At 40.3% G+C, this 24,599-nt stretch overlaps 1 protein-coding gene across 1 annotated transcript in view; it reads right to left on the reverse strand.

Annotated features, from left to right (window-relative positions):
- Positions 1–18,404, reverse strand: part of elp2 (elongator acetyltransferase complex subunit 2) — a 33,018-nt gene extending 14,614 nt beyond the window's left edge. Inside the window, exons 1-15 of the mRNA XM_086280644.1 lie at positions 18,218–18,404; positions 18,012–18,090; positions 17,552–17,625; positions 17,194–17,338; positions 15,461–15,538; positions 15,027–15,091; positions 14,839–14,905; positions 11,480–11,626; positions 11,130–11,225; positions 10,089–10,189; positions 3,748–3,879; positions 3,113–3,262; positions 881–1,072; positions 605–674; positions 362–457 (exon numbers count right to left, since the gene is read on the reverse strand). Of these exons, the coding sequence (XP_086136770.1) occupies positions 362–457; positions 605–674; positions 881–1,072; positions 3,113–3,262; positions 3,748–3,879; positions 10,089–10,189; positions 11,130–11,225; positions 11,480–11,626; positions 14,839–14,905; positions 15,027–15,091; positions 15,461–15,538; positions 17,194–17,338; positions 17,552–17,625; positions 18,012–18,090; positions 18,218–18,349 (1,624 nt within the window). The 5' untranslated portion in view covers positions 18,350–18,404. The remainder of the gene's footprint in view (positions 1–361; positions 458–604; positions 675–880; positions 1,073–3,112; positions 3,263–3,747; positions 3,880–10,088; positions 10,190–11,129; positions 11,226–11,479; positions 11,627–14,838; positions 14,906–15,026; positions 15,092–15,460; positions 15,539–17,193; positions 17,339–17,551; positions 17,626–18,011; positions 18,091–18,217) is intronic.
- Between the last annotated feature and the right edge of the window lie 6,195 nt (positions 18,405–24,599).

Consider the following 24,599-nt stretch of genomic DNA (forward strand, 5'->3'; position numbering starts at 1 on the left):
TAATTTATTTTCTTGTTGCTTCTGCTTGCATTACTGGCTCCAGACCGCTCTTCTTTTTCCAAACTTTCTCCTGCTGTGATACCATCAGCCTTCAGCAGCCCACCTCCCCAAGAGAAAACACAGTGGACTCTATAAATAAAGCTCTAACTAACTGCATATCATCGGCTCTTATAAGAGCAACCAGCAATAGGCATATCTCTCAAACTCTTAAATGACGAGTATGACTCAGGCTTTTAGACTCGAGAGGGAAACAGGGATGCCCTTTTGGCTTCAAAATTATTTATCAGAGAGGTTTACCACATTTTAAGTGAGACTAGGTCATCTGTAAAAATACTTGAAAGTGTAGATCATGCAGCAGTACCTGTCAGGTTGAGTGGGTGGAAGTAAGACTCCTGGTATTGGTCAGATACCCTGTTGAACTGCTCCCCCTCTTCTTTGTTTTTCGGCACAAGGTCACCTGGAAATTGAAATTATACTGTTACATTATGCAAAAGCGATGAACAAACCCGCATATGAATAAGCTTTCTCAAACTACAGAGTGAAGCGAAATTGATTTTTGATGGAAATCATCAAACAAAACTGCGGTGTAATTTTTTTATTTTACCCTGAAATACAGCCTTGTTGGACAGCCCGAGGGCAGGTGTGCTGGCTCCTTCTGGGAGGTCGGCAGAGTCCTGACATAGTTGAAACAAACGCAGAAGGTATATTCATGTGTTAGAGACTGCAAAGGCTTTTTAAGGGGACTGAACAGTCCATTAAGTACTTTTCAGAGAGTAAAGCTTTCGTAAGATTTAATTCCAAACATTTCCACCAATGGGAATAATATACCTTCAGAATAAAATCAAATATTCTTTAGATACACATTTAGCTGAACACTTACACAGGATGTTAACAGAGTTTCTTTTGAAGTCCCAGATATATTAGCAAAGTTCTCCACAAAGTTACGAGGTGCTTGAAATACTCTCAGGACCTTCTCATCAGCTCCAGACACAAACTGAAACCTCCCGATCATGGCCAGACACTGCATGTCGTATCCATGGATCTGCGGCCGAGAGATTTCATGCCACGTGACCTGCAGTGATGACAGCCACAAAAACATATGCTGAACACGTGGCTCTGTTCATTTGGTCGCGTTGGGCAGTGCCTCCCTTTTCGATAGATCTCTGATGTTTGGGGATTTATTTTCTTGGCCCAAAACCCAGGCCTTTGAAACGACGCCAAATACACCATTGATTCTCTCGTGCAAGTGAAACATTTCCAGCTTAAGATTCAAAGTGTTCTCACAGGGGACGATGGAAGCCTCCATTGTGATAACTAGATTTCATTTGGCACTAGAATCAGGTGGTATTGTGGCAATAATCCAAACTGGCAACTTGAATAATGTAGTGGAAGCAGGAAGCGTGACTACAAATGTTTCTACCCCAACTGAATGCTAAACTGGTATGTCTTGCCCTGCTTCTAAAATGCTAGGTGGATGACTATATTGGCAATTTAGAAGTGTAATCTTTTACTTTAATATATTACCCCACTGCAATATTGGTTTCAGTCCCAGCTGAGTCATCTTAGAATATATATAGTGTTGAAACTAAATTAGATATAGCCTAAAGACATTTTAAAAAAATGGAAAGAATAATACACTAGAACCTGCATATATATTTTGGCGTAGGCAAACGGCCTACGCCAAAAAAGAACAACACGCTAAGTAGCAACTGTTAGGACGAGCCAAGACGAAGCAAATCATTTGAATGGCAACGATATTCATTAAATACAAGTGCATGAAATATGATTGATATATTAAATGATGAAAAAAAATAAATGCAGTGCGGCCACAAGTAGTCGTTTTTTAACTAAAATTCTAAATCTTAATTAAATCTGAATTTGCTGTAAGGAATATGAACTTTTGATGGGTATGTTTTCTATTATCAGTGTATCCCAAGCATTCATCATATAGAGCGAGCAAAGTATAATTAAACTGTGAAATATTACTGTACTGTTAATAACTGGGCACCTATTTCTTTAATCTTGCCACTGAATGAGGATACACGTAGAAATCAGAACGGTTTTATTTCATGACAATGTGAGATTTAACATGTATCCAAATCACTAGACAAAGATTACCATTTGGCAATTTTATTTAATTCTAAAGTCACACAGTCATGGTCAGCAACTCCTGTTAACATCTAATCGCTGCCAGATACTGGATGAAATCATTCCTGTGATTACTTTGATGGCAAGCAGACTGCTGCAGTTGCCCCTTGTTTGCATGGAAGACTCTGGCTTGCGCACACTTGCCATTTTTTCTCTGAGCTGGAGTGAAACTTGAAAAAGTGTGCAGAGTACACACATTCCCCATAGCATTCCTGTATAAAGTACCATTCCCTGAAATGTAAGACCTCCCACTGGTCTCTAGGCCTGTGTGACTGGGGCCTGAGAAGTAGTAAGTCATTAATCATGTGGTTCAACACAAGTTAAGAACCTTGGGATAATCTTTAACACAAATTTGACATCTGAGAGACAAAAAAAATACCGTGGATGTTGTGCATGTTTTGTTACATCTAAACTGGACTGCTGTGATACACTGGAGTTAGTCAATCATCTTTTACCCCTTTTCAATGAGTCCAAAAATAAAAAACCAAGAACCAAGAGAGCCTTGCACTGCCTCCTTGTGCATTACAGAGTTAAAAAGTGGTGCTGTTTCTGTTTAAAGCCTTATATGGTCTTGTACCAGCAAATGTGGTAGATATGCCGGTACAAGACCAAAACACCTCAGACAAGTATCAGCTGACCATTTTTAAATCTAAGTAGAAGACATAACTTTTCGGTCAAGCTTTCAGAAACGAATGATTTCTGGAACTGAGATTGAAGGATTGGCTGCTGTTGGATTATTTCAGGGAAACACTGAATGTGTGCATGTTCGACACGGCACGGATTGTAGGGTTTATGCTAAACGAAGCTTGAATTTTTGTTGAGCAGCGAGAAAAAAAGAAATAACTAATATACCTCAAACACATTTTCATGGTATCATATCTCTAAAGCCATATAGTGAGACAGAAAGGTCACTGTAACTGCTGTTGTTATGATTCAATGCTGCTAATTTTGCATCTGTTTTTACCTTTTTGCTCTCTTGTGTCCTCCATGGAGTAAATAGCCTGGTGGTCTGGTCAGAGCCCACACTGAGGATGAACTCACCCTCAGGATCCCAGCTCAGGTCCTGAACTGCATTAAAGTGACCTGATATCACAACTCCAGGTCTCCACTCTCCCTGGAAGAAAGGATCCTAACTGCTCAGCTGGTTTTAGACATTAACAGCTATATCAGTGGTACATGTTCCTGTCTCAGAGGCAAATTTATTTTAAAACACAACCTCAGGTTTGTGTTGAACTGTAAATGTAAGTTCCAACTGGGTATAAATGTAAACCCAGTTGTCTCAGAATTAAATCATTGGGCCTTGAGACATTTATTCAATTTCAGGGACAAGCAACAAAGACAAATGCTAAGCCAGTCATACTGAGTGGCAGGCAGGAAACCTGGTGTGACTAATTACACTCAAATACACTCTCACAGTGAAGCCGAGGGGAAATGCACAAACAGTGAATCTTATTTCAAATTGAACTGCCACTCTGCTTCAACATAAAAACGATGTATACTTCTTCTGGAAATAATGGGGGAAAAAAACGTTAAGATGCAACTAAGTAAAGGACATTGACTTGAAAGTTTGAGTATAATCACCACATCTATGGCTCTCACCTCTTTGTCTAGGTCCTTGCACCAGAGATGTAGTGCACCGTGAAAAGCATGAGCTAGAATCATGGAGCCGTCTGCACTCATCTGGCAGCCGTAGAAGCCTAAAGTGTTACCACCAACCTCCCCAACACGCACCTGGCGGGAAAGGAAAAAAAAATAACTGAGGGCAAACTTATTGGGATGCATTATTTTTTTAAAAAAACTCTGCGAGGAACCTAGAAGTAATGCTAAAACTAGCTTCTTTTTATCTCAGTCTACTCACAAAAGTGAAGCCACTCCTCTGTTTCGACTCGACTACTGTAATAAGCTTTATTCATGTGTCAGTGTGTCACTGCTTAGCCGACTGCAGCTGCTCCAAAGCACTGCTGCGTGGTTATCAACTGGCACGTGCAATTGAGACCCCACATATCTCCCACATTATCTCAGTGTCCCTATACTGGTTGCCTGTGAGTTCAAAATAAAAGTCAAGATTTTATTATTCGCTTTTAAGGCATTATATGGGTTGGGGCCTTCTTGGCTCTCTGATCTTTCAACATATCACAGAGGTCTGCAAATGCTCCTATCTGTACAGAGGTCCAGATTAAAGCATGGAGGAGATCAGGCCTTTGCAGTTGCTCTACTCACAAAATGTGGCTGCCAAACTGCCTCTTCACATCTGGACCCTTTTGTATTCTTTGGCTTTTAAATCAGAATGATGCAGTAGTGTATAAAGCTCATGTGTCTCCTCTTGGTTCTATGTAAGCCTACACGCTGAGGTTTATGCAAAACAGGTTGAGGGAGGGAGAAGTTAGGATTGTCAAAGCTCTTCTCAGTCTCCCTCTAAGACTTATTAACTAACAGACTCCGTAATAGCAGACAGAAGCAGGAAAAAAATTAAAACCTAACAAATTAAGCCAGCGAGCCAGATGAGAAATTATGTAAAATGAGACTTATTAGTCTCATTGAATAATAATAAGAAATTAAAAATTAAAATAATAAAAATTGAGTTGAATAAACTCTGCCCCCCTCCAAACAAATACATTTGTCTAATACATAATGAATGCAATTGCAGCCCAGCGTATCACATTAAACAAATAATGATGAAAAATGTTTGAGCTTAAAAACACTGAGAGATTTGCATAAATTGGATTTGGTTGAGAGCTCGTGACCCGTACATCATGCTATATAGAGACTAAACCCTCCATGTGGTGTGAGCTCGCAGTACAAAAGACATCCAATTTTAAAATGACCAGTAATCATGGCCAGAAAAACGACTGACTCCTTTAGGATTTTCATCACCTGTCCAATCATGTGCACCTTGCCTTTGTGCATACAGACAGTTTTGTATTGAATTTTGTGGATTCAAATCGCTGCCTGTAACAGAAAACCCATTTTGATTTAAGTGCAGTTACCAATTACCCAAACAAATGAAAATTCACTGTTTAAACCTATGAGGTCATCCGAACTCACTTTAAGTTTCTTTAAAGTTTATTCTAAGGCAAGAAGAGAAAAGAAGCGAAATACATAAATCAAGTTTGATATAAGAAGTTAAAGGAGAACTGCAACAACAAAAAATTTATATTCCACAAGAACTAGATGGCAACAAGAATACAGACTATAAAGCTTTGCTTTAGTTCCAAAGATAAACTGCACTGGATTCTGGATTAATTCAACCATTCATTGAAATTAATACCCAAAGAAAATTTAAATTACATCCTGAAATAGACGACAATATTAGTATTGTGCTGTTGCTTATATAACCAGTACAATTCAATGTGGGATTACGCGACAGAAATAACTTAAAAACAATGCAGAAATTAATCAGAGTATTCAGGCCACAGGGAGCCGTTTTAACCATGAGCTGTCAAGTGATGCAACCAGAACTACCTTCATCCTTCAACAGTGATAGACACACCGAGTCTGTACACTTCAAGGACAGCGGGCATATTGCAGACCAGGTTAACTTCTCACTGCCATGAAGAATTCAAACAATTAAAAGCTTTATTGGGCCTTGAGGCCTTGGAGGCAAACTGGGCCCAAAGGGGAGATCTATTCAAATCGATAGCAGTCAAACCAAACCTCGAGTGTTACGCTGCTCCCTCAGCAGCACTGTGTTCTGTATCCAGGTATCTCTTCCATCTTTAATTAGCCCATGCCTTAAAATGATATATGTACTGGCTATGAGGAAATTTGAGAATTGCTAAATTCACACTTTTTCCCCTATTGTACAGCTTGGTCAGTAACCTTTGTTTTGTTTTTTTTAAAAAGGGTAGTTTATTGTCACCAGTGACCTGAGGCAAACTACAGAACACACAGTGAACAATGTGTATCAAACAAAGACCTTAAGAGGCTACGCAAAAACACAGTATCAGCAGAACATACATAATTTAGCTACGGCAGTGTACTGTATGTGGAAGTAAACTGAGGATCTCAATCATCCTACGTTCTCGCCTGCATATACTGGTCAACAGTGACCTTCAAAATAATGCCCGTATGCAGGCTGAAACACAGCGGAACTAATGGCAGCGATAAAGGCATGCCTTTACTTTGAATGGCACAATCTTCCAGCCATCTAGAAAGAGACAGAGTAAGAGAGAGGAAAGAGAGACCGCCTGGAAGAAACATAGATGCCGAGATTGAGAGAGAACGGGATGCAACATTAAGCAGATTGATTTTAAAATTCTGCACACAAGGGGCAGCCGTAAATCATGTAAAAACTCGCAGAGGCAAAAAGCCGTCATCTGTCTTGTTTACGAGAGCAGGAACAATATGGATGTGTGGTGTGCCTTATCGCTGGACAGTGGGTAGTGGGAGTATTTGGGAGTAATAGAACAAGGACGGTAAAAATGGGGAGGTATATATCATTCTCAGAGAGAGAGAGCTTAGCCATACTGAGAAAACCCATTCAGCATGAAGCACAGGTATTAAAACCCACATTTTTTTTTTTTTTTGGAGCAACACTGAAAGATGGTGAGAGCGGCTTTTCGGTTTTTCTCAGTCCTGTAAAAAAATACAATGCGTGTAAAATATAATAAAAGATATAGTGAATGATTATTTCCATGATATATGCAAAAATGGACTTCTCTTAATTATCTTGGCAGACATTTAGCATAATCTACAGTGTGGGAATATTTGTGCTTGCCTCAGAAAAGATCTGACAGAATAAGAATGAATCAATGACGTGTACACTATTTGTAACAGAAAAGGGCCGCCTATTTATTATAGTGCTCTCAGTATAAAGTTTGCAGGGTGTTTAACTGAGTTCAGACTGTCACGTGTGGGTTATTACTTGAAATATTATTTGGCAATTCATTTTCAACTTGAAAGTGGTTCATTAGGAAGTACAGATAAAAATGTTTTCGTGTAAAAGAATATTTTTTTTTAGCTTTTTGTGTTTATGATTTGGTTTTGTCTTTGTTAATTCTTTTTAAAAACACTTTTTTAGTACTTTAACGCTTGTGTACACATAATGTTAACAGCAACAGAAACTAATGTCTTTAATTTTTAGAGAAAACTGATATACATCTCAGAACCCAATGTAACTTCTTCAGGTTTTCAATTTTCAGTAACGCAGTAGTGTGCAAAAGTCTTGGGCCGCCTATCGTTTCTTAATTTTGCTCAAGAATGATGGGAAATGGCTGCAGTGATTTCATGAAACATACAAAACTACATGGAAAAACAGTACGTAAGGAACAAACGACCATTTTAACGAACTTTAAAATTAATATTTGGTTTGTTCTTCAGCGCAGCCTGATCGTGTTGCAATATGGATCATGCTGGTGAAATGCAGCTCCAAACCATGAAAAGCATGGCTGTAGATACTCACTATTGTACCTCCTTTCTAATGCCACACCTAAACCTTGACAGCCACCTTTCCACTGAGACCATTTCTGATGAGTCTTCAGTGAAGAGCAGACACAAAGACGATGCAGAAATTCCAAATGCCTCCATCAGGTCTTTGCTTTATTTCTTCCTTTGGTATTTTCCAACTAACGTAACGGCAGAATATGTGCTTTTGTGACAGACTGCTAGTAATAAAGGGTCTAAAGATGCAAGTTAAAAATGGTTGTTTGCTGCGTTGTTTGTCATGTGTGGTTCATTTCTCGAATTAGGTGCCCTTTTTGTGCCTGAATGATTCGTAGGTCAACATTAGGTAGCTTATCATAAACTTAAAACAAACACATTCCTATGAAAATGGTCATGTACAAACCTCGAAGAACTATTGCTCAAGACCTCTTTAAAAACTTACAAGAAAGTCTGGGTCCTTGGAAAAAATATAAAGAAATGGCATGTAGCTCAAGATTTTTGCAAAAAGAAAATAATAAAAATCACATGTTTTGCATTACTGACACGGTTGACTTGCTGATTTTTTTTTAACTACAGACTCACTTTGCATGAAATGAACTACTTGTAGCGTCATCTATAAAACAGAACTCTCTTTGGACTTTGTTGCTTTCTGTGATCTGCCATGCGACTAAGTGTACCCTGAGGAGGATACATACGCCAAGGTCTAAATAAAAGGCTATCTTCAGACACACACGCACACACAAACTGATAATCCCTCTAGGCGTTGTGGTGGCCCACTGTGGTCAGTTGAAGATGTTAATTACCAGTGTGCCTCGTTAGTGAGATGTGCTTTACGCAGCGGTGGGCCCCAACCATCCCACTGCTAGCCCTGCTCTCCATTAAATCTCACCAATTACTCTAATCAGCGTAAAGAAGTGGAGCGCTTCTTTGTAAAAAACAGCTAATTAAGGCACACATGGCTGGTCATTTAGCTCTGTGGGACCCCCCCCAAAAAATGCTAGTCTCAAAAAAGAAAACCTTTGTGAGGGTAGAGAAAACACTCAAATGCCTTTAATTCCCAAAAACATATCATTATATAAATTGAGTTTAATTCAATTCAAGGTGTCATTGTTGTACCTGTGTGTTTCTGGTGTAAGTGACAAAGCGTCTGCAGGCAGGGGAAACTGTCAGTTCAAAGGGTTTGAATCTCAAAAAGAAATGGAGGGGAGAGCAAAGAGAGGAAGAGACTCGTATGCTATGCACTCTTACATTCAGCAAAAAGCTTATTTCAGGTATGGGGGTTATTTCTTTATTCTTGGTATCAAGAGAAAAAAATCTGGCTATGGAGGGAGATTGGCTGCACTCAACTTGACGCCCATCGCTGCTTATTCTTTCCCCTCTGACTGCTTTGTCTAATCATACTGGGAAGAATTTGTGACATCAATGCTCGCTTCAGGTCGTAATCATCGTCCCTTTGTCGGATTCTAGACTTTTAGAATTTTCTCCTTTCTGTAGTCTTTGTTGCTCGTCGCTCTGAATGTGGACGATGAGATCAAAGGTGCAAAAATGCAACTGATCAAGTGTGGAATCTTATTCATTACTGCAGAATGTGATCACAGCCGAGGTGCCTGCCATGACGAGGTCAGCCACTTCTGTTCAACTGGATGAGTGCGATGTGTGTGTGAGAGCATTTTTGGTCCACCATTCTGGGATGCCTCTGCGTCCGAGCATATCTTTGGCAGTAGTTTGTATCAGACGCCTATGCAGTAAGTGTCAGGTATGAAGGAAGGTACTCTGAGGTAGCCCTGAACCACATGAGAATAGGCTTTGCACAAAAAAAGAAAAAGCTGTGGGGCAGATGGGCAGAGAACTGTTTTTTCTTTGCCATCCACACTTGAGTTAAATTTAGTCTCATTCTAGCACAACAGCAGCTGTTTGGGCACCAAAGACACGAGGTGGAGGGGGGAGGAAGAAAAGGAGGCCAGAGATGATGTCAGAAGGGGATAGAAAAAGAAAGGGAGGAGAACATTATGAAAGGTGGGTGTAAAGAGTCAAAAAGAAAGACTGATGATTAAAAAAAAAAAAATAGGAAAGGTGCTGCAGTCAGAGGCTATGGCACATCTTCCACCAGCAGCCTCTCCATCTCTTGTTGGATGTGTTAGGGAATGGGCTGTTAAAAAAGGGGGGCTCAGTGTGAGTAAGTAATAGAAGGGAGGATGGGGGGAGGACAACACCGGCTTTGCTAAACTCACAGTGCTGGGCTCAGCGCCTCTTCATCACTGTCTATCACTTCTATTCCTGACACTTCAATGTCAGGGAGAGTGGAAACTGACGCAAGGGCACTGACAGCAGGAGAAGGGATACTGTGGACGGAGGGTGCAGGGTGGGGGGTGGGGGGATTCAGGCTCCAGATCATGTCACAAGCAACTGAAAGGAAAACTGGCCAAAATAGACTGAGGAGGTGGGTGTGCGAGTCTCCGTGGATGTGTGAACAAACCCTGTGCTGACTATCAAGAATGACTGAATTCACTTATTGTATATGTGTGTAGGCTCTGTGGACCTGCATGCACAACACTGACCTTCTCTATCCACACTCCAGAACCCTCCTCAGGAGCCCAGAGGATCATGGTTTTGTCCATAGAGGCGGAGAGCAAACAGAGACGCTGTTGCAGCTCGCCACCTGCAGGAGGAGATAAAGAGATCTATTTTCAGGAAAAGCATGGAGATCAAAAAATTGCTTAACAGTTGATCATTAGGCCAGTGCTTCTCCATCTTTATCACGTTTCAGCTGAAGTACATCCTACTCCCAACATCCTTTGTTCTCGGCCGCATGTGCAAATTATTTGAACAGTCAAATTTTCATAGCATGTTTTTTTTTAACTACTTATTTTAATCATCTCAGCGACCTCTTTACTTTTAGTGCAGCACAAAAACTCAAGGAGTACTGATGAACATGTTTTGCTCTTTTCAAACTGACTGCTCTCTATTTACAACAAACACCAAGAACAAGACAAGATCACAAATGATGGTGCTGTGGTTAAAAGCTCTCTGCTCCCCAAACACACAGATAGCTGCAGGCATGACTGCTTTCCATGCAAAGACCACCAAACTGCAGGGAGAGTGCAACTGTCATTTCGTGAAGTGTCTGCATCATAATTATTGTAACTTATGTTGACTTATAAATTAAAAATAAAAGATTGTTTGTATTGATGTATCTGAAGCAAAGATATATGTAAACCAGAGTTTAAAGCAAGAATTTATCGCATACATCGGTCATTCCTTTGAGGACTAATTAAGTCAATAACTTTTAACACTTCTATTTTTCTTTTTCCTTTTAAAATGTCACAGTCTCTCGCTGGCTTTTGTAAGCCAAGACTGAAAGACAAAAGGGGAAAAAAACATGCCTCTTGTGTCCAAGCCAATTCATTTACTTCCACCAGCTGTGGAAATTGAGTAAGTGATTGAAATGTTTTTTTTCTCTGAATCTATAATAAATGGTCTGATTGTGTTTTTGACTAACTAATAGATTGTAGCAATGACCTACTGGCAAATTTATGCAAGTGCATGCCCAAAAATGGGCGTCATAGCAGGCATTTCCTCCCAGGTTTTAATCAAGGTACCTTGATAGAGAGGAGGCTGCCAGTGAACCCCATACACCCAGTTCTCATGGCCTGCCAGCACCGTTTCAAGGGACACAGCATACACCGAGGACTTATCTGTAGAAAGAACACAAATGAAGCCTAAAAAAAACAGCTTAAAAACAACAACAAAAAAACCTCCACAGGAAATAGTGTCTGATTACGAGAACAACTGCATGAAATTTGAAAAATTCCACACACAAAAAAACAATTCTGTATAAACATACATACAGGTCTGTAACCATCATGTGCCATTAAACCTTCAAAAACCTTCTCTCTTCATTTGGCTAATTAGCGCCCCTTTTATAATCAAGCCTGGGTGGCCCACTCACCTCTCTCCTTCACTTCAAAAATGTCCTCTTTCATTTTGATGATGCTGTGATTGTCCTCTGCATGGGTGTCTGTGCCAGACTTGGCACACAGCCTCCACACTCTGATGAGAGAGTCCTGCGAACAGCTGGCTAATAACAGCTCCCCACCTGAATGAGTGAGAGTTAAAAACCCAAAAACCTTCACTACAAAGTTATTTTGTGTCGGCTCTTAAAATATTCTATTGCAGAATCTATCCTCACTTTGCATCGTTTTATTTAATCAGATCATATCCTTCAATGAAATGTGTGGTATTATGAAATATAGTGGTATTGTTTTGGTGCGAACAGAAGCAATGACAGTCCAAAAAACCATAGAGAGATCAGACACATTAGTATACTTGAACGTGTTGAAAACCTCATCACTTCTTTGTACTGTTCTGTGTGGAATAATTGTACATCTTCCGTGACTTTAAATAACAAGAACTGGGTGTACAAATTTAAAATTATTTGAGATTGGTGTCCACAGACCCGGCTTTTAAGCGTAGTCCACAGATTTTCAATAGGGTTGAGGTCAGGGCTTAGACAAGTCTCTTTCAGAAGCTTTTCTAAACAGCTGCAGATTCCACAATCACCAGTTTATAGAACTGTACAACTTATCTGGGCATGTCAAAACTTTGCCAAGGTCTGGAAGAAGACCCAAACTGTTACCCTCAAATAAGACGAAGTTGGTTAGAAGCAACCCATGAACCATCAAGGCTCAACCCCTTCATGAACTGGAAAGCATGGTGGTGGTAGCATCATGCTCTGGATGGAATGAATGAGATGGAATAACAAAGTTGGAAGAATACCTTCAAATTCTTCAACTTCACTGCAAAACAACAACTAGATGGTTAAAATGCAGATATTTGGCAGAAGAGTGGCAAATATCCAGTCAGAATTATGCCAGAAGCTTGTTGGTGGCTAAAACAAAATATATAAAGTTATGCAGAGTGTAGGCTAATTTCCCACAGACAGTCATTTGATTCATCATAAATTTAAAATCATTATTTATAGCACCTTTGAATAAAACTTCCACTGATTTCTAACAGAAGTCAGCGTGCTTCAGCACTCAGTTTCAAGCAGAGCTCATCGTGCTTAAAGTGGTCAAAGCCGAGCCACGTGGGACAATTAAATACTGAGCCTTAGTTTTCAGCCTTGTAATGAGCATTAAAGCCTCAGCTAGATGTTTAATTTCACTTTGATCACTTATCTGTTAGTTAGGAGAAGATTGCTGCTGAGTGTGATGTAGCCAGTCAGAACACAGGTATGCGGGTCAAATACGCGCCGACAAGTGGCAAACAAAGCACATGCCACTATTCCTGAGTGTGCCCGTCTCTCACACTGGTGTTTTAGTTTTAGTGCAGTAACCACCGTTCCATTTTTATCTCTGCCAAGATAAACAGATATAACAAAAAAAAAAAAAGTCCTGTGTTGCTACCACCAAAGGCCTCCAGAATGCTGGGATAAGAAGGATGAAGCCATTATAGTTTGTCAATCATAGCATAATGACACTAATGATAACGACAGCCATGATTTGTTTTGCTACTCGCCTCAAACTGTGCCGAAACGACGCGCAGTGGTGACTACTTCTTATGCAACAGTGTTTTTAAAACGAGAACTGGGCATCAAAGTCATTTTTAACTTTGACTTTTAATTTATGATACTTTCACTATCTTAATCTTGCAGTTTCTGCACAGTCTGCGAAAAGGCCAACACGGCCATGTTTTCTGACCATTTAATTATGAGGAAAAATAGCAAACATATTAAAAGCCTTTCAAGTGAGACTTCTTTCTACAAAGCTTTTAGTGCATGACAGATGTCAAGCTGATTTTAAAGTAACGTATAATTAAACCTAGTGAAAAAAAAACAGATTAAAAGAGAGAAATACAAAACTAGAAATCATGTTCTGAACCCCAATATTGTACAGCTATGATAAACTGCTCCTCTACTGCTCCAATTTGCCATCTGTCGAATCATAAAAGAACAGACTGATTTATTTAACTACCCTCGCAGCAGAGAGAGGGTTTTTGTCATTCCTGTGAGAATACTTCATATAAACAAACTTCATTCTCTCTCTTTTTTGGCTCGTAGCTTGGCAGCACCGAGTAGGTCATAGACTGTGAGTAGGAAGGAGACACTGGTGAAGAGGGTTGGTTAAGGAGATGAAATAGCTTTTACACAGTCAGAACAGTGCAGTAATGAAGTGCCTTTGAAGAGGGTTACACAATTAGTAGAGCCTGGATTGGATCCATGCATTACCGGGTGCTATCAAAATAGTCTGAATGCAGTGGATGGTGAGGCTGGACTTTGGCATGGAAAGATGGAAACCACATGCATGCTTTAGACATTTTCTGGGTCTGCGAGGAGAAAATTGCCTTTCCACTTCTTTGTTTTTCAATTTGCAAAGGTCAAAGACCACATGTCAGCCTTTCTTGTCAAATTGGTTAAAGGCCAGGACAGGAAATCTACTCCCACCTCTCAGCATTTACTCAGCAACATGTTATCTAACTCTTTCAAAGCCCAGAAACTGCATTATCCCGCTTTCTTAAGATCGACTAAAGATAAGTGAGAAATCAAGCGCATGCTTTTCAAGCTCTGGAAGATAAAACACTACCATAACAGAAAAAAGAAAATAAGATAAAAAGGGTAAATAAAGGGATAAAGGGACTCCAGACCACAAAGTTATCAAGTCCTTTTTTCTTTAATATGTTCGGTGCCCGTAACAGGTCCCTTTTTAGTAAGCTTAGTACATTTATTACCCACAGAACTCTTTGACCAGTAACAAACATTATTTTATTCAATTTTTAATAACTAAAAATGATAAAATAATGATTGTTACTGAATGTTGATTCAGCATGATTGTGTCTTTGTGCAAAACCTTTTAGTCAGCCCTCAGATCTTTAGATTTTGCTTCTAAGGAGAAAGACTTCCAGTTTTTCAAAGCCGTCTTTAGCAATAGTTTTCCAGGTTTTCAAAGTTATTCCTTGGCAAACATCCAAAGAAGAGCTTTAAATGTCCTTCAAGAAGGTTTTTGAAATATTCCTAAAACTACATAAAGAAATTACAAGAGAGCTCGAAAGAGTTCAGCCTATGTTGAAGAATAAAGGTGGCCATACCAACGGCTGACTTTGTTTGCCTTACATACTGTGTTTACATATATAACTGCAAACGTTTCAATCAATTGTTGCATCTATTATAACTATTATAATAAAATGAAGTGAGAGATCGCTCAAGACTTACTGTACTTTGATTTTTAATTAAATGTGTCACACGTACACTCTACTACGATAATAACCTTCTTATACAGCTGATACAAAGAGTCTACACACATTACCACTCACCTGTAGATGCCCACTCCACTCCACGAACCCAGTCTTCATGTCCTTGCAGGGACATGGCTCTCTGCAGCTATTGTAGAGGGATTAAAAAGGGTCAGACACTGCCCTCTAACTGTGGAAATTCAAAGGAAAGCGTACACACAAAGAACATAAAAGAGCATTTCCTGAAAGAAATATCAACCCGAGCTTACCTGCCCATCGGCCTGCACATAGAGATGCACCCGAGAGTCATCACCCCCACAGGCCAATATGGGAACTGTGAGAAGAAGTTTTCACACAGTCACAAAAGCACGCGCATACACACACACACACACACACACTCTCGCTCTCACAGCAGGCTTCATGCATTTACATCCCCATCTAGGTTTTATAAACAGAAGCGGAATGGAAAGGAAGCAGCACAGCATGAATCAGACAGAAAAGCGTGTAAAATTGCGAGGCAAAATGACGCGAGACACTTCAAACGGAGACAGAGTTTTGAATGTTTGAATATGACGTTCAGTTACAGGCTCTAAAGCAGTCGTGTAAATTGAGATGGATGACAAGAGAGGAAAAAAGAATGTATGTGTGAGTGTGTGTGTCTCATAACTTAAGAGATGTCTATGGATGAACGGCTTAGGCTTACCTCTGCTGCCTGGCAACAGTACCAGAGAGACATCCATCATGAAACCGCTGCCAAAGGACAAGTTATGGAGGCACTCAGCTGAGGAAAGGAAACATACATGAAATTAAACTTTAAACACGATGTAATAACAGGAAATAATTTAAGATAATACAGATGACATTATACATGTGGACACAGAGTTTTCCCCCCGCCGATGAAGAGAGTACATTTCGAGCCACTGCTCTTCAAACAGCACCGATCTGAAATAGACTGTATTCTTAACTGGGAATATAACCCAAGGTGATGCCTAGTGCACAAAAACGCACGCTTGAGCTCGACAACTGTCAGGCTTCATTAATGTTTTTCTGCACTGAGACCTGGACGAGAACTCTCAGCAAAGAGGAGACGTTACGGGGGACAGCTAGAAACAAGGGAAGGATCATGGATGACAGACAGGAACACGAAAGATGCTCACAGTTTTTACCAGGGATAATTCTACAGCTTTGTATGATACGGGGTATAAAAAATTCCATCTAAAATTTGGCCTTTTTATTTCTTTTTTAAATCACCAGCAAGTTGTTTTACCTACGTTTATAAACATACACGTTACCCTTTAGAAGAACAATCAGATAATGAAGCCTTTAGATGTTCAAGGGGAATTTATGACTCTAGTTAGGAAAGTCTGAGGCTCATTCAGTTTGCAAGGTGATCGGTACCTGTAACCAATTATTGTGCACATGGTGACTTAGTTTTAAGATTTATATCAGAGAGAAGAGTGAGTTAGTTTGGAAGCTTTGAAGGTAAAGCTTTACAAATAAATACATCTAATTCTTCTTAAATGTAAGTAAGTCCACTGAACCATGAAGACAGTCTACTGTAAGTGCTGTGGCATACATGACAAGCCTAAATAGTTTTGCAGCACAGCGCTAATCAAGTTACAAACATTGCCATGCTCTCTGAAAGCCATTACTAGACAGGTAATCAGAAACAGTATGATAAACTCAAATAATTAACATTTTATATGTCAGTTAATAGTTGGTATATAGAGGGGAAAGGATGCTGAAGCATTCTAGCTTGTGGCTGTAGACCCCCTACGTTTCCAGGTCATGTAATTTAGTTAATATCTTGTGAAATCTTAAAGGACACAAAAATGTTGTTCTTTTAAAGCTCTTCACAAATGATTGCTTTTTCTTTGTGGTAAACGCTTTGCAGTGCTACCACTTTAGGGATCTCTGTTGAAACACATCAAACAATATGTGAAGAGAACTATAGATCTTTAGAGTAGCCAGCCTCATAAGAAGAAGACATAACTTCTGACTAATCACACTCTTAACCAGCACCATATTGTTTCAGACTGAACTGCAGTAGCTTTGAATGATTCATCGTTCAAAATTATCCTCATTTAGCTTATCTTTGGTCTTGACGCAGCCCCTCAGTTCATCCACTGTATGAAATAAGATCTTCTAGCTTCTCTCCTTTTAATTCAATTACTCTTGATTTTGTGTGGCAGGACAGAATATTATTATGTGTTTACTACTGTTTATGGTCATTGCAGCCATCTCGGACTATTAACTCTGGGTTCTTGGGGCTGCTTCAACATCCTAAGCAGGAAATCCAAGCTGAGGGGCTGTTCCTCTCTATGGGAACATCATTCAAGTTTAATATAAGTAGAATTGTAGTGTAACTATCAATTTCAGGAATCACAGCAACTGTAATTGATGAATAAATCAGTCACTCTTTTTTTTGTCTCTTACCTTGTTTGGCATCACAGCAGAGCCAGAGTTTAACTGTGGAGTCTGATGCTGAGGAGGCCACCAGTATCTTTGAGTCCTCCACGTAGATGGCATCAGCAGCACATACTGGACCAGTGTGGCCCTTACACTCAACAGACTGGATAAACTGGAAACATCACATTTTATTTATTTTTTTAATCCACCTGTGCTACCCTATATGCTGCCAAATCATGATGGAGATCACTTCAGAAAGTATGGCCATTATTATGGAGAGGAATCAAACATTTCTCCAAGGAGCATGCACTTGCTTTACTAGCTGTTTAAAGAGGTGGCAAGGTGTAAGAAACAGTATGAGCAATATGTGCTGCGGCTGCTTCACCTTTCCATCCTGTTGAGCTTCCCAGAGGATGAGCCGATTGTCTGATCCTCCTGAGACTAGATGACCCTCTGGAGCTGTGACAATAACAGTAACACGGTTTTGATGGTTTGGCGCACATAACACAGTAACAACTACTGTAAACATAAATCTTGTAGCATATGGCAACGTTTTTGGAATATAGTTTCTCAATGTGCCAGGAGTCTCTGAAGAGCTCGCTGTAGGCTTCCTGCAGAATAAGGTGACTAACCTGCACAGTGTCCTGACAGGAATATAGCTCAACACGAGTGCAACCTCTGCGAGGCTCTTAAAGAACAGCTGCCTTTGTGGCAGCACGAGCAGCATTGGATCAACAACGGAAACAAACAAACAAACAAACAAACAAACAAACAAACACACACACACACACACACACACACACAAGCAGTTTGACAGCCATCAGCTCCATTCTCTCCACACTCACCGCTGTCCTCTCTGTGAACCCACTGGACCGCATTAACTCTGCTGGTGTGTCCGTTTAGAAGAGCTACAACTCTCCTCTCCTAAAGAAAGAACAAGTTTACTGGAGTAATAAAAACAAATATCGGCCCATTTAAAACTTCAGCATGCTCGTCGCTGGCTGTGACAGCTAACAGCGGGTTCTCAGTAGAAAGTGACGGCCTGTCCTACCTCTGGGTCGTATAGAGCCACCGAGTTACATGTCCCATAAGCGATAGTTCCTCCGCGACCCCAAGAAACAACATTTGGCGTCCTGTTTGCACAACAAGCTACATGGCATGTTTCAATTACGGCCGCCGCCATCTTGAAAGCTGAAGTTGTGGAGTTACTGTAAATGTGGCCGGGGCTAAACGGTACCGTTGTGACAACGGTTCCACATTTTGAGCACAGTGAATGTTATTTTTTTTTAAACAATTTACACACGTCTATAACGTGACTTATTTTAATAATATTAATATTTTAATTACAATATGGGTGCTTACTGTGGACTAGTGACAGATATCTCGGGGAGGATTAGTTGTAGTTGCGCTACCGATTGGAGTCCAGTAGATGGCGTAATGCTATCACAAATCCATAGACACGCTACAGACGCGCAACAATTTGAAGGCAAAACCTGAACTTTTGACTCCTGAAGTGAGAATATCGAGCGACACTGTTGACTAGAGTAGTAGGAGCGAAAAGTGAAGAATTAATGCCAAGATGCACTGAAGCTGCCTCAAAACATCACTAAGACAGGAAGGGAAGGGTTTTCCCCTTTATTAAGTCACAAAGGACATTTTATAACTCATTGTAACACCTTATGCATAATATGCTCTAATTTGTATTGTATTGATATTATAACATTAATAAAATAGTATACATAATAAGCTATTTGTGTGATCTTCGATCTCTAGCATGGCTGAATTAAAGTAAAATAGGATAACAGTGAGGTGATTATTTGTTATTCTGTGGAGATTTCGTTTCATCTCCCCTACAGGGAATTTTGAAGGCCAGACAAAAACAAAACTGTTGGAGATTTAGAGCCTTATTTGGAGATATTTTAGCAGGATGGATGATTGGAGATTTTCTCTTGTCTTGTGCCTGAAGGACAGTCACACTGCATCAGACAATGTACAAATCAGAATCAGAATCAGAATCAGAATACTTTATTGATCCCTGGGGGAAATTATTTTTTGTTACAGTGCTCCATTTTAAACCAACATTAAGACAAGACAGACAATACGCTAACTAAGAATAGTACAATATATACATATACATACATACATACATACATAAGTCACTTATAAATAAATATTTGGAAAAGAAACATGTGTAGTTGTAGCAGCAAACAGTGTGTTAAGTGGATGCGTTGTACAGGGAGATGGCCACAGGCAGGAATGATTTCCTGTGTCGTTCAGTGGTGCTTTTCGGTAATCTCAGTCTCTCACTGAACGAGCTCCTGTGACTGACCAACATGTCATGGAGTGGGTGGGAGGTGTTATCCAACATTGTCTTTATCTTGGACAGCATCCGCCTCTCCGACACCACCTTGAGGGAGTCCAGCTCCATCCCCACAACATTGCTGGCCTTACGGATCAGTTTATTAAGTCTGTTGGCATCTGCGACCCTCAGCCTGCTCCCCCAGCATGCAACAGCATAGAGGATCGCACTGGCCACAACAGACTCATAGAAAATCCTCAGCATTTTCTGGCAGATGTTGAAGGACCTCAGTCGCCTCAAAAAATAGAGACGACTCTGGCCCTTCCTGTAAAGTGCTGTGGTAAATATATACAATATATACAACTGTGGATTTGTATAAAATATGTGTATGTACTATAGAGACGCTAGCTCTTATAGGGCAAGTGAGTGCCATTTCAATCAAAATCTCAATTAAAACTCTCTCTCAACAATCAACACGCCATAGCATAAGCACAGAGCTGTGTCAGACTGCATCATCTACTTGTCACTCTATATTGAGGGTGAGTGATCGCAGCTGAGCTAGCTGCTAGCCAGACAACCTTACTTGTAATGAAAAAAAAAGAAAAAGAAAAAAGCCCCCTGGGTCTTTTGGGCTTGCACAGCTGACACTTTTGTAACAAGGAGTTTTCGGGGCACCTATTTGACAGGATCAGAGGGGAAAATGATGGTGACTGTGAGGCCTTAAGTCATATCATAAATGACAGTGTAGCAAAGACAAACAGGAACAGGCCCAAATAATAAGGAAAGAGAGAAAGGATGAAGAAAGGGAGAGTGTTGGGCCTGTGTTGGCTCACCTCTGACCAAGCTGACTTACGGTATACGGGTGTGACAAAGACAAAACAGACACCCTGTCACCAACGCTTCAGCAGAAAATAGATTATGCTCGACTTGCTATTGTTGTCCCTCCTCATTCACAGTGAAGCAGGATTTAGACAGACTTGGCAGGGTGAGACAACCTCTCTATGGGGCGCACGCCATGTGGAGGATACCCTTTGGCTCTCATCTTTGGAGTGTCAGCTCATGAGTGGCAGAAAAGCCATTTTCAGATGCAGCCAAAGAGCTTCATCTGTGACGAAGTATCTGTATTATCTCTCATCCGCTTGTGTCTCTGTGGTTGCTTACATAATGCATGATTAATTTGATCAAATGTAACAGGTCATTGGAGGAGAGGGGAGATTTACTTAGGAAAGATCCCATTCATCTCTCATAAAGTGGAAAACGGGGTGTATATGGTTATGTGAACACATCTTTGCACAGTACAAACTCTTGTAATTCAATTTACAAAGAAAGTACTTTAATTTATCCAGCTGATGCACTCTGCATCAGTTCTGATGGCCTCATCATGTGGTTATGATTGGAAGATAAAAACGTTGTTTCCTGCTATTCTGTGTATGTCAGCAAGGTCAGTTTGATAAGAAATCCACAGTAATGGATTTATGATTATTTAACAGAGTCTGGAGTCTGTATCATGACAAATGTTGTGGATATAAATGCAGGTTTCTTTACTTTTTCTGTGTTTTCATTAAATATAGAACTTTTCATGTTACATTAATGATAAACTTAATACTATTCTTTCTGTTGTTACTTCAGAAAGTCTGAATTGTGACAGAAATGTATAAACACACTTCTAAATAATGTCTACAAAATTGTGAAAATCTCACAAGGATGAATGAATGCACAAAATGTCTTTAAATGTTCCACTCATTCATTTTATTGTACCATTTGTTACCTACAGGTGCAACCAAGGATCTCTGAAGATAGTTTTGTTAGAATATAGCAAATTATGGAATCACTGGATTAAATTTTATATTCTACAAGAGTACTTATGGGCTGATGGATGATGAAGAGACCTAATATATTTTTTAAATATCTAATAAAATAGTGTTCTGGTTTTTCAAACCCAGAAAAAGGCATACTTTGCCTCTGTGGTTGCAAGAGTCTACAAAAGCACACCTAATGAGTCTATAGTCATGCTTTTACAATTCCAAACTCCCAAGTGATAACAGCATTTTGCAACAGCTTACTGTGAATACTTTCTCCGAGCTCTTTCTTCAAGGTGAAAGGAGTGGGATTATCTTGGTGCGCACTTGCGTGCGAGAATGCAAATTAAACTAATAACCATTTATGTGTGTCATCTCCACACGGCCCCATGTGTTTGTTATTTCAAACAGCAGAAAGCATCTCTGACAAGCGAGGCAGCCTTCAGAAAAAGGGGGGGGGGGGAAGGAAAAAAGATGGTCTGGATGAAAACAGAATGATAATGAGGCTATGTGAGGTGTCCGCGATTATGTAACAGCAGAAATAGAGACGTGGAAAAGCCGAGATTGCAGGGCCGGGGTGTCTGCATGCCACTTTGCTGCTGCCTGGTTTTGTTTATGTACAATTAAATTTGTCTTGTCCCCGAGGGCGCCTCCTTGGCAGAAGGATAGCATGACCCGCTTCTTATTAGCACTTGTACTTAACTCTCCTTTTTATTTTGAACATATTAAAATGTCTTTCCAGCCAGTGTCTGTTATTCTCTGCATATTGTTTTCACTCAGGCAGTGCAATATCCTCTGACCACCACAGCTTGTATTAACATAAACACCTGGGATTAAACTCATCTAACATTACAAACAACTGAAACCTTTAAGCCGTAACATAACCATAGGTAAGTTAAATAAAGTCAATGCAAATCCAGCTGAACAGCCAAACAGGACGCCTGACCTCAGCCTGAACTCCTCTCTTTCACAGAGGTCTCCGCGGTCACTGTATCGTGCTAAGGGGATGAGTTCAGCTGCAGGTCTCTGTCAAGGCCACGGCAGCTTTACGTGCAAGACCTAAGTTCATCTGATCGGCGCGCTGTAGGTTACATGAATTTCTAAGCTGTGCATAAAAACTGCATTAAGCTGCTAAGAAAAACAATGAAAAATAATGTTGTACGAATGTGTGAGGAAGATTGTGATCACAAACGTGCGCGTTAAAAGCATGCTTTCGTGCAGGCATGGGTTGTTTCCTCTAGCTGAAAATGTTCTACTGTTTTAAAAAAATGCAAGGGGAAAAAAATCCATCAACATTCCACTACAATCCTCCCTTTGAAATCCCCAAATTTCAATCTACTTATCCAGCAGGGGACTATGACTGAGTGCACTCATTTTACATCTTGTAGACTGCGAAATCACTATCTCTTTAGCCTCAGCAGTTCCCGTCCCAGGAGCTGTACGACCAGAAGGAATGATCCAGCGAGAGAGGGAAGTCAGCACTTCTAAAGCACGGGAAGAGACAGTAGCAGCTGTTAGCAACACAATCACACCACGCACAAGCATCTTTTATTTAATGAGCAATACCCTTGGACTGTGCGAGACGAACATACACATCAGGGACTCCCTGCTTATGTGCCGTTTCAGGCAAATTGTCAAAAATGGAGCATGCCTCAAAGAGATTAGAGGCAAAAGAGCAAATATTGAACATTCCAGAACAAATGAGACGCTGTTTAGAAAAACAAGTCAGTGTCACAGCTCAGATGTGGCGATGACAAAAAAGGGAAAGAAACAAGAACAGACACGCAACTGCGTTTGGTTGAGATTGTGTACTCGAAGCTATCCGTCTTGGTGATAACTAATCTATTTCAGTCAAAATGTTACAGGATGTATCATATTTCTTATCTCAGTCTTCCACTCGAACTTAAAAGCTGTGACCAGCATAATTTCAGCCAAAACGAGCTAATACACCACAATGCAAAAAGGAGCCCAAGTGGAGTTTATCGCCTTATCAGCTGGAAAAGAGCCTCAGTGCAGATTACCAAGAAACATACAGATACTATCTAGCTGGTAGTAGAGCCATTCATCAAGGTGGAACAGAACCTTGTCCACACAACAGCCAACCTACTTGCATGCCTTCATAATGATGCATTGCAAACGTGTGTATTTGTGTGGGTGTGTACATGTCTGCTTGTGTATATATGTGTGTATGTGTGTGGAGTGAAACCAATGTAAACAGGGAGGGTTAGACTAAAGCATAGCTCTGGGGCTTTAAATAAATACTGGCTAGGCCTGACAGTGGCAGACACATACACTCACACAAACACAATAGTTGTCTCCACTGCTGACACAAGAGTGCCAGCCAGCCACCATAGGTGATGATAAAGCAGGCAGCAAAAGGCGTCACTAACAGTGCCACGGTGCTTATAAGCCGTATCTGGTCTCTGCCATCTGCTGTGTTTGTAATGTGAATCGTTTCTCACCACTTGTCATCCACTGACTGCACTTGTAAAGTTAGAAATAGCTTCCGGACCTGCTTGAGGAAACTGAGAATTTTGGCAGTCGTTTGGTCGGCCTCGGATACAGGCAACCATAAAGTACACTCGGTTCTGTTCTGCGGATACAAGTCACCAGGTTACGAAATAAGAAGAGGCATTACAAGGATGAGACGTTTCCTCCTCATTTCGGAGTGTGAAAGAAAAGATTTAAAGAGCCTCAGGTTTGTAGAATTCAAACATAGGCTGTGATCTGTAAAAGGACTGGACATTTGGGAGATACATCTGGGTAAGTTCAGTAGAGATACATATTTTGACTCTCTCTCATGGCCAAATAATGAAAAGCAGAGGGGGGGAAAGGGTTGTAAAAGGAAGTCAGCAACACCTCTAACTGAAATGACTGTCATTAGTGATGCAAAGCTTTCATAACTAAATTTTCAGTCATTTATTAAAGTCTGAGTAGGAAATACTTGTTTTCATTGTAGGAATTCAGGCAGATCCAGACAACAAAATATCGGCGTTCAGTGCCGTTTAGCTGATTTCCACCAAAATAAGGAGGCAGAATTAAAACACAAGAACTTTACTGCAGGCTTACCAATGCAGTCACTCGAGATCCCTTTTTAGTTTCACAGCCTAGAGGACATCAAATGGTACATCATGAAAATGAATGTTTTCCCTCAAGACAGACAAAGGGAAACATTTGTAACTTCATAAGATCCCAGTCCATGTGCTTTAGTGCTGCCTGGCTTTAATTGGTATATCTGGTGAGGCTTTCCAGAGGGAGAGTAAGGCATTCTCACACTCCAGGGGATAACATATGATTCTGTGTCTCAGAGATCAAACCAGAGCTGTGGTGTGAGG

This window comes from Aulonocara sp. 'chitande type north' Nkhata Bay, linkage group LG22 (genome assembly GCF_057382095.1).
Source record: "Aulonocara sp. 'chitande type north' Nkhata Bay isolate Kocher_YH1m ecotype deep benthic linkage group LG22, A_spYH_male_GT1.1, whole genome shotgun sequence".
NCBI classification, from domain to species: Eukaryota; Metazoa; Chordata; class Actinopteri; order Cichliformes; family Cichlidae; genus Aulonocara; species Aulonocara sp. 'chitande type north' Nkhata Bay.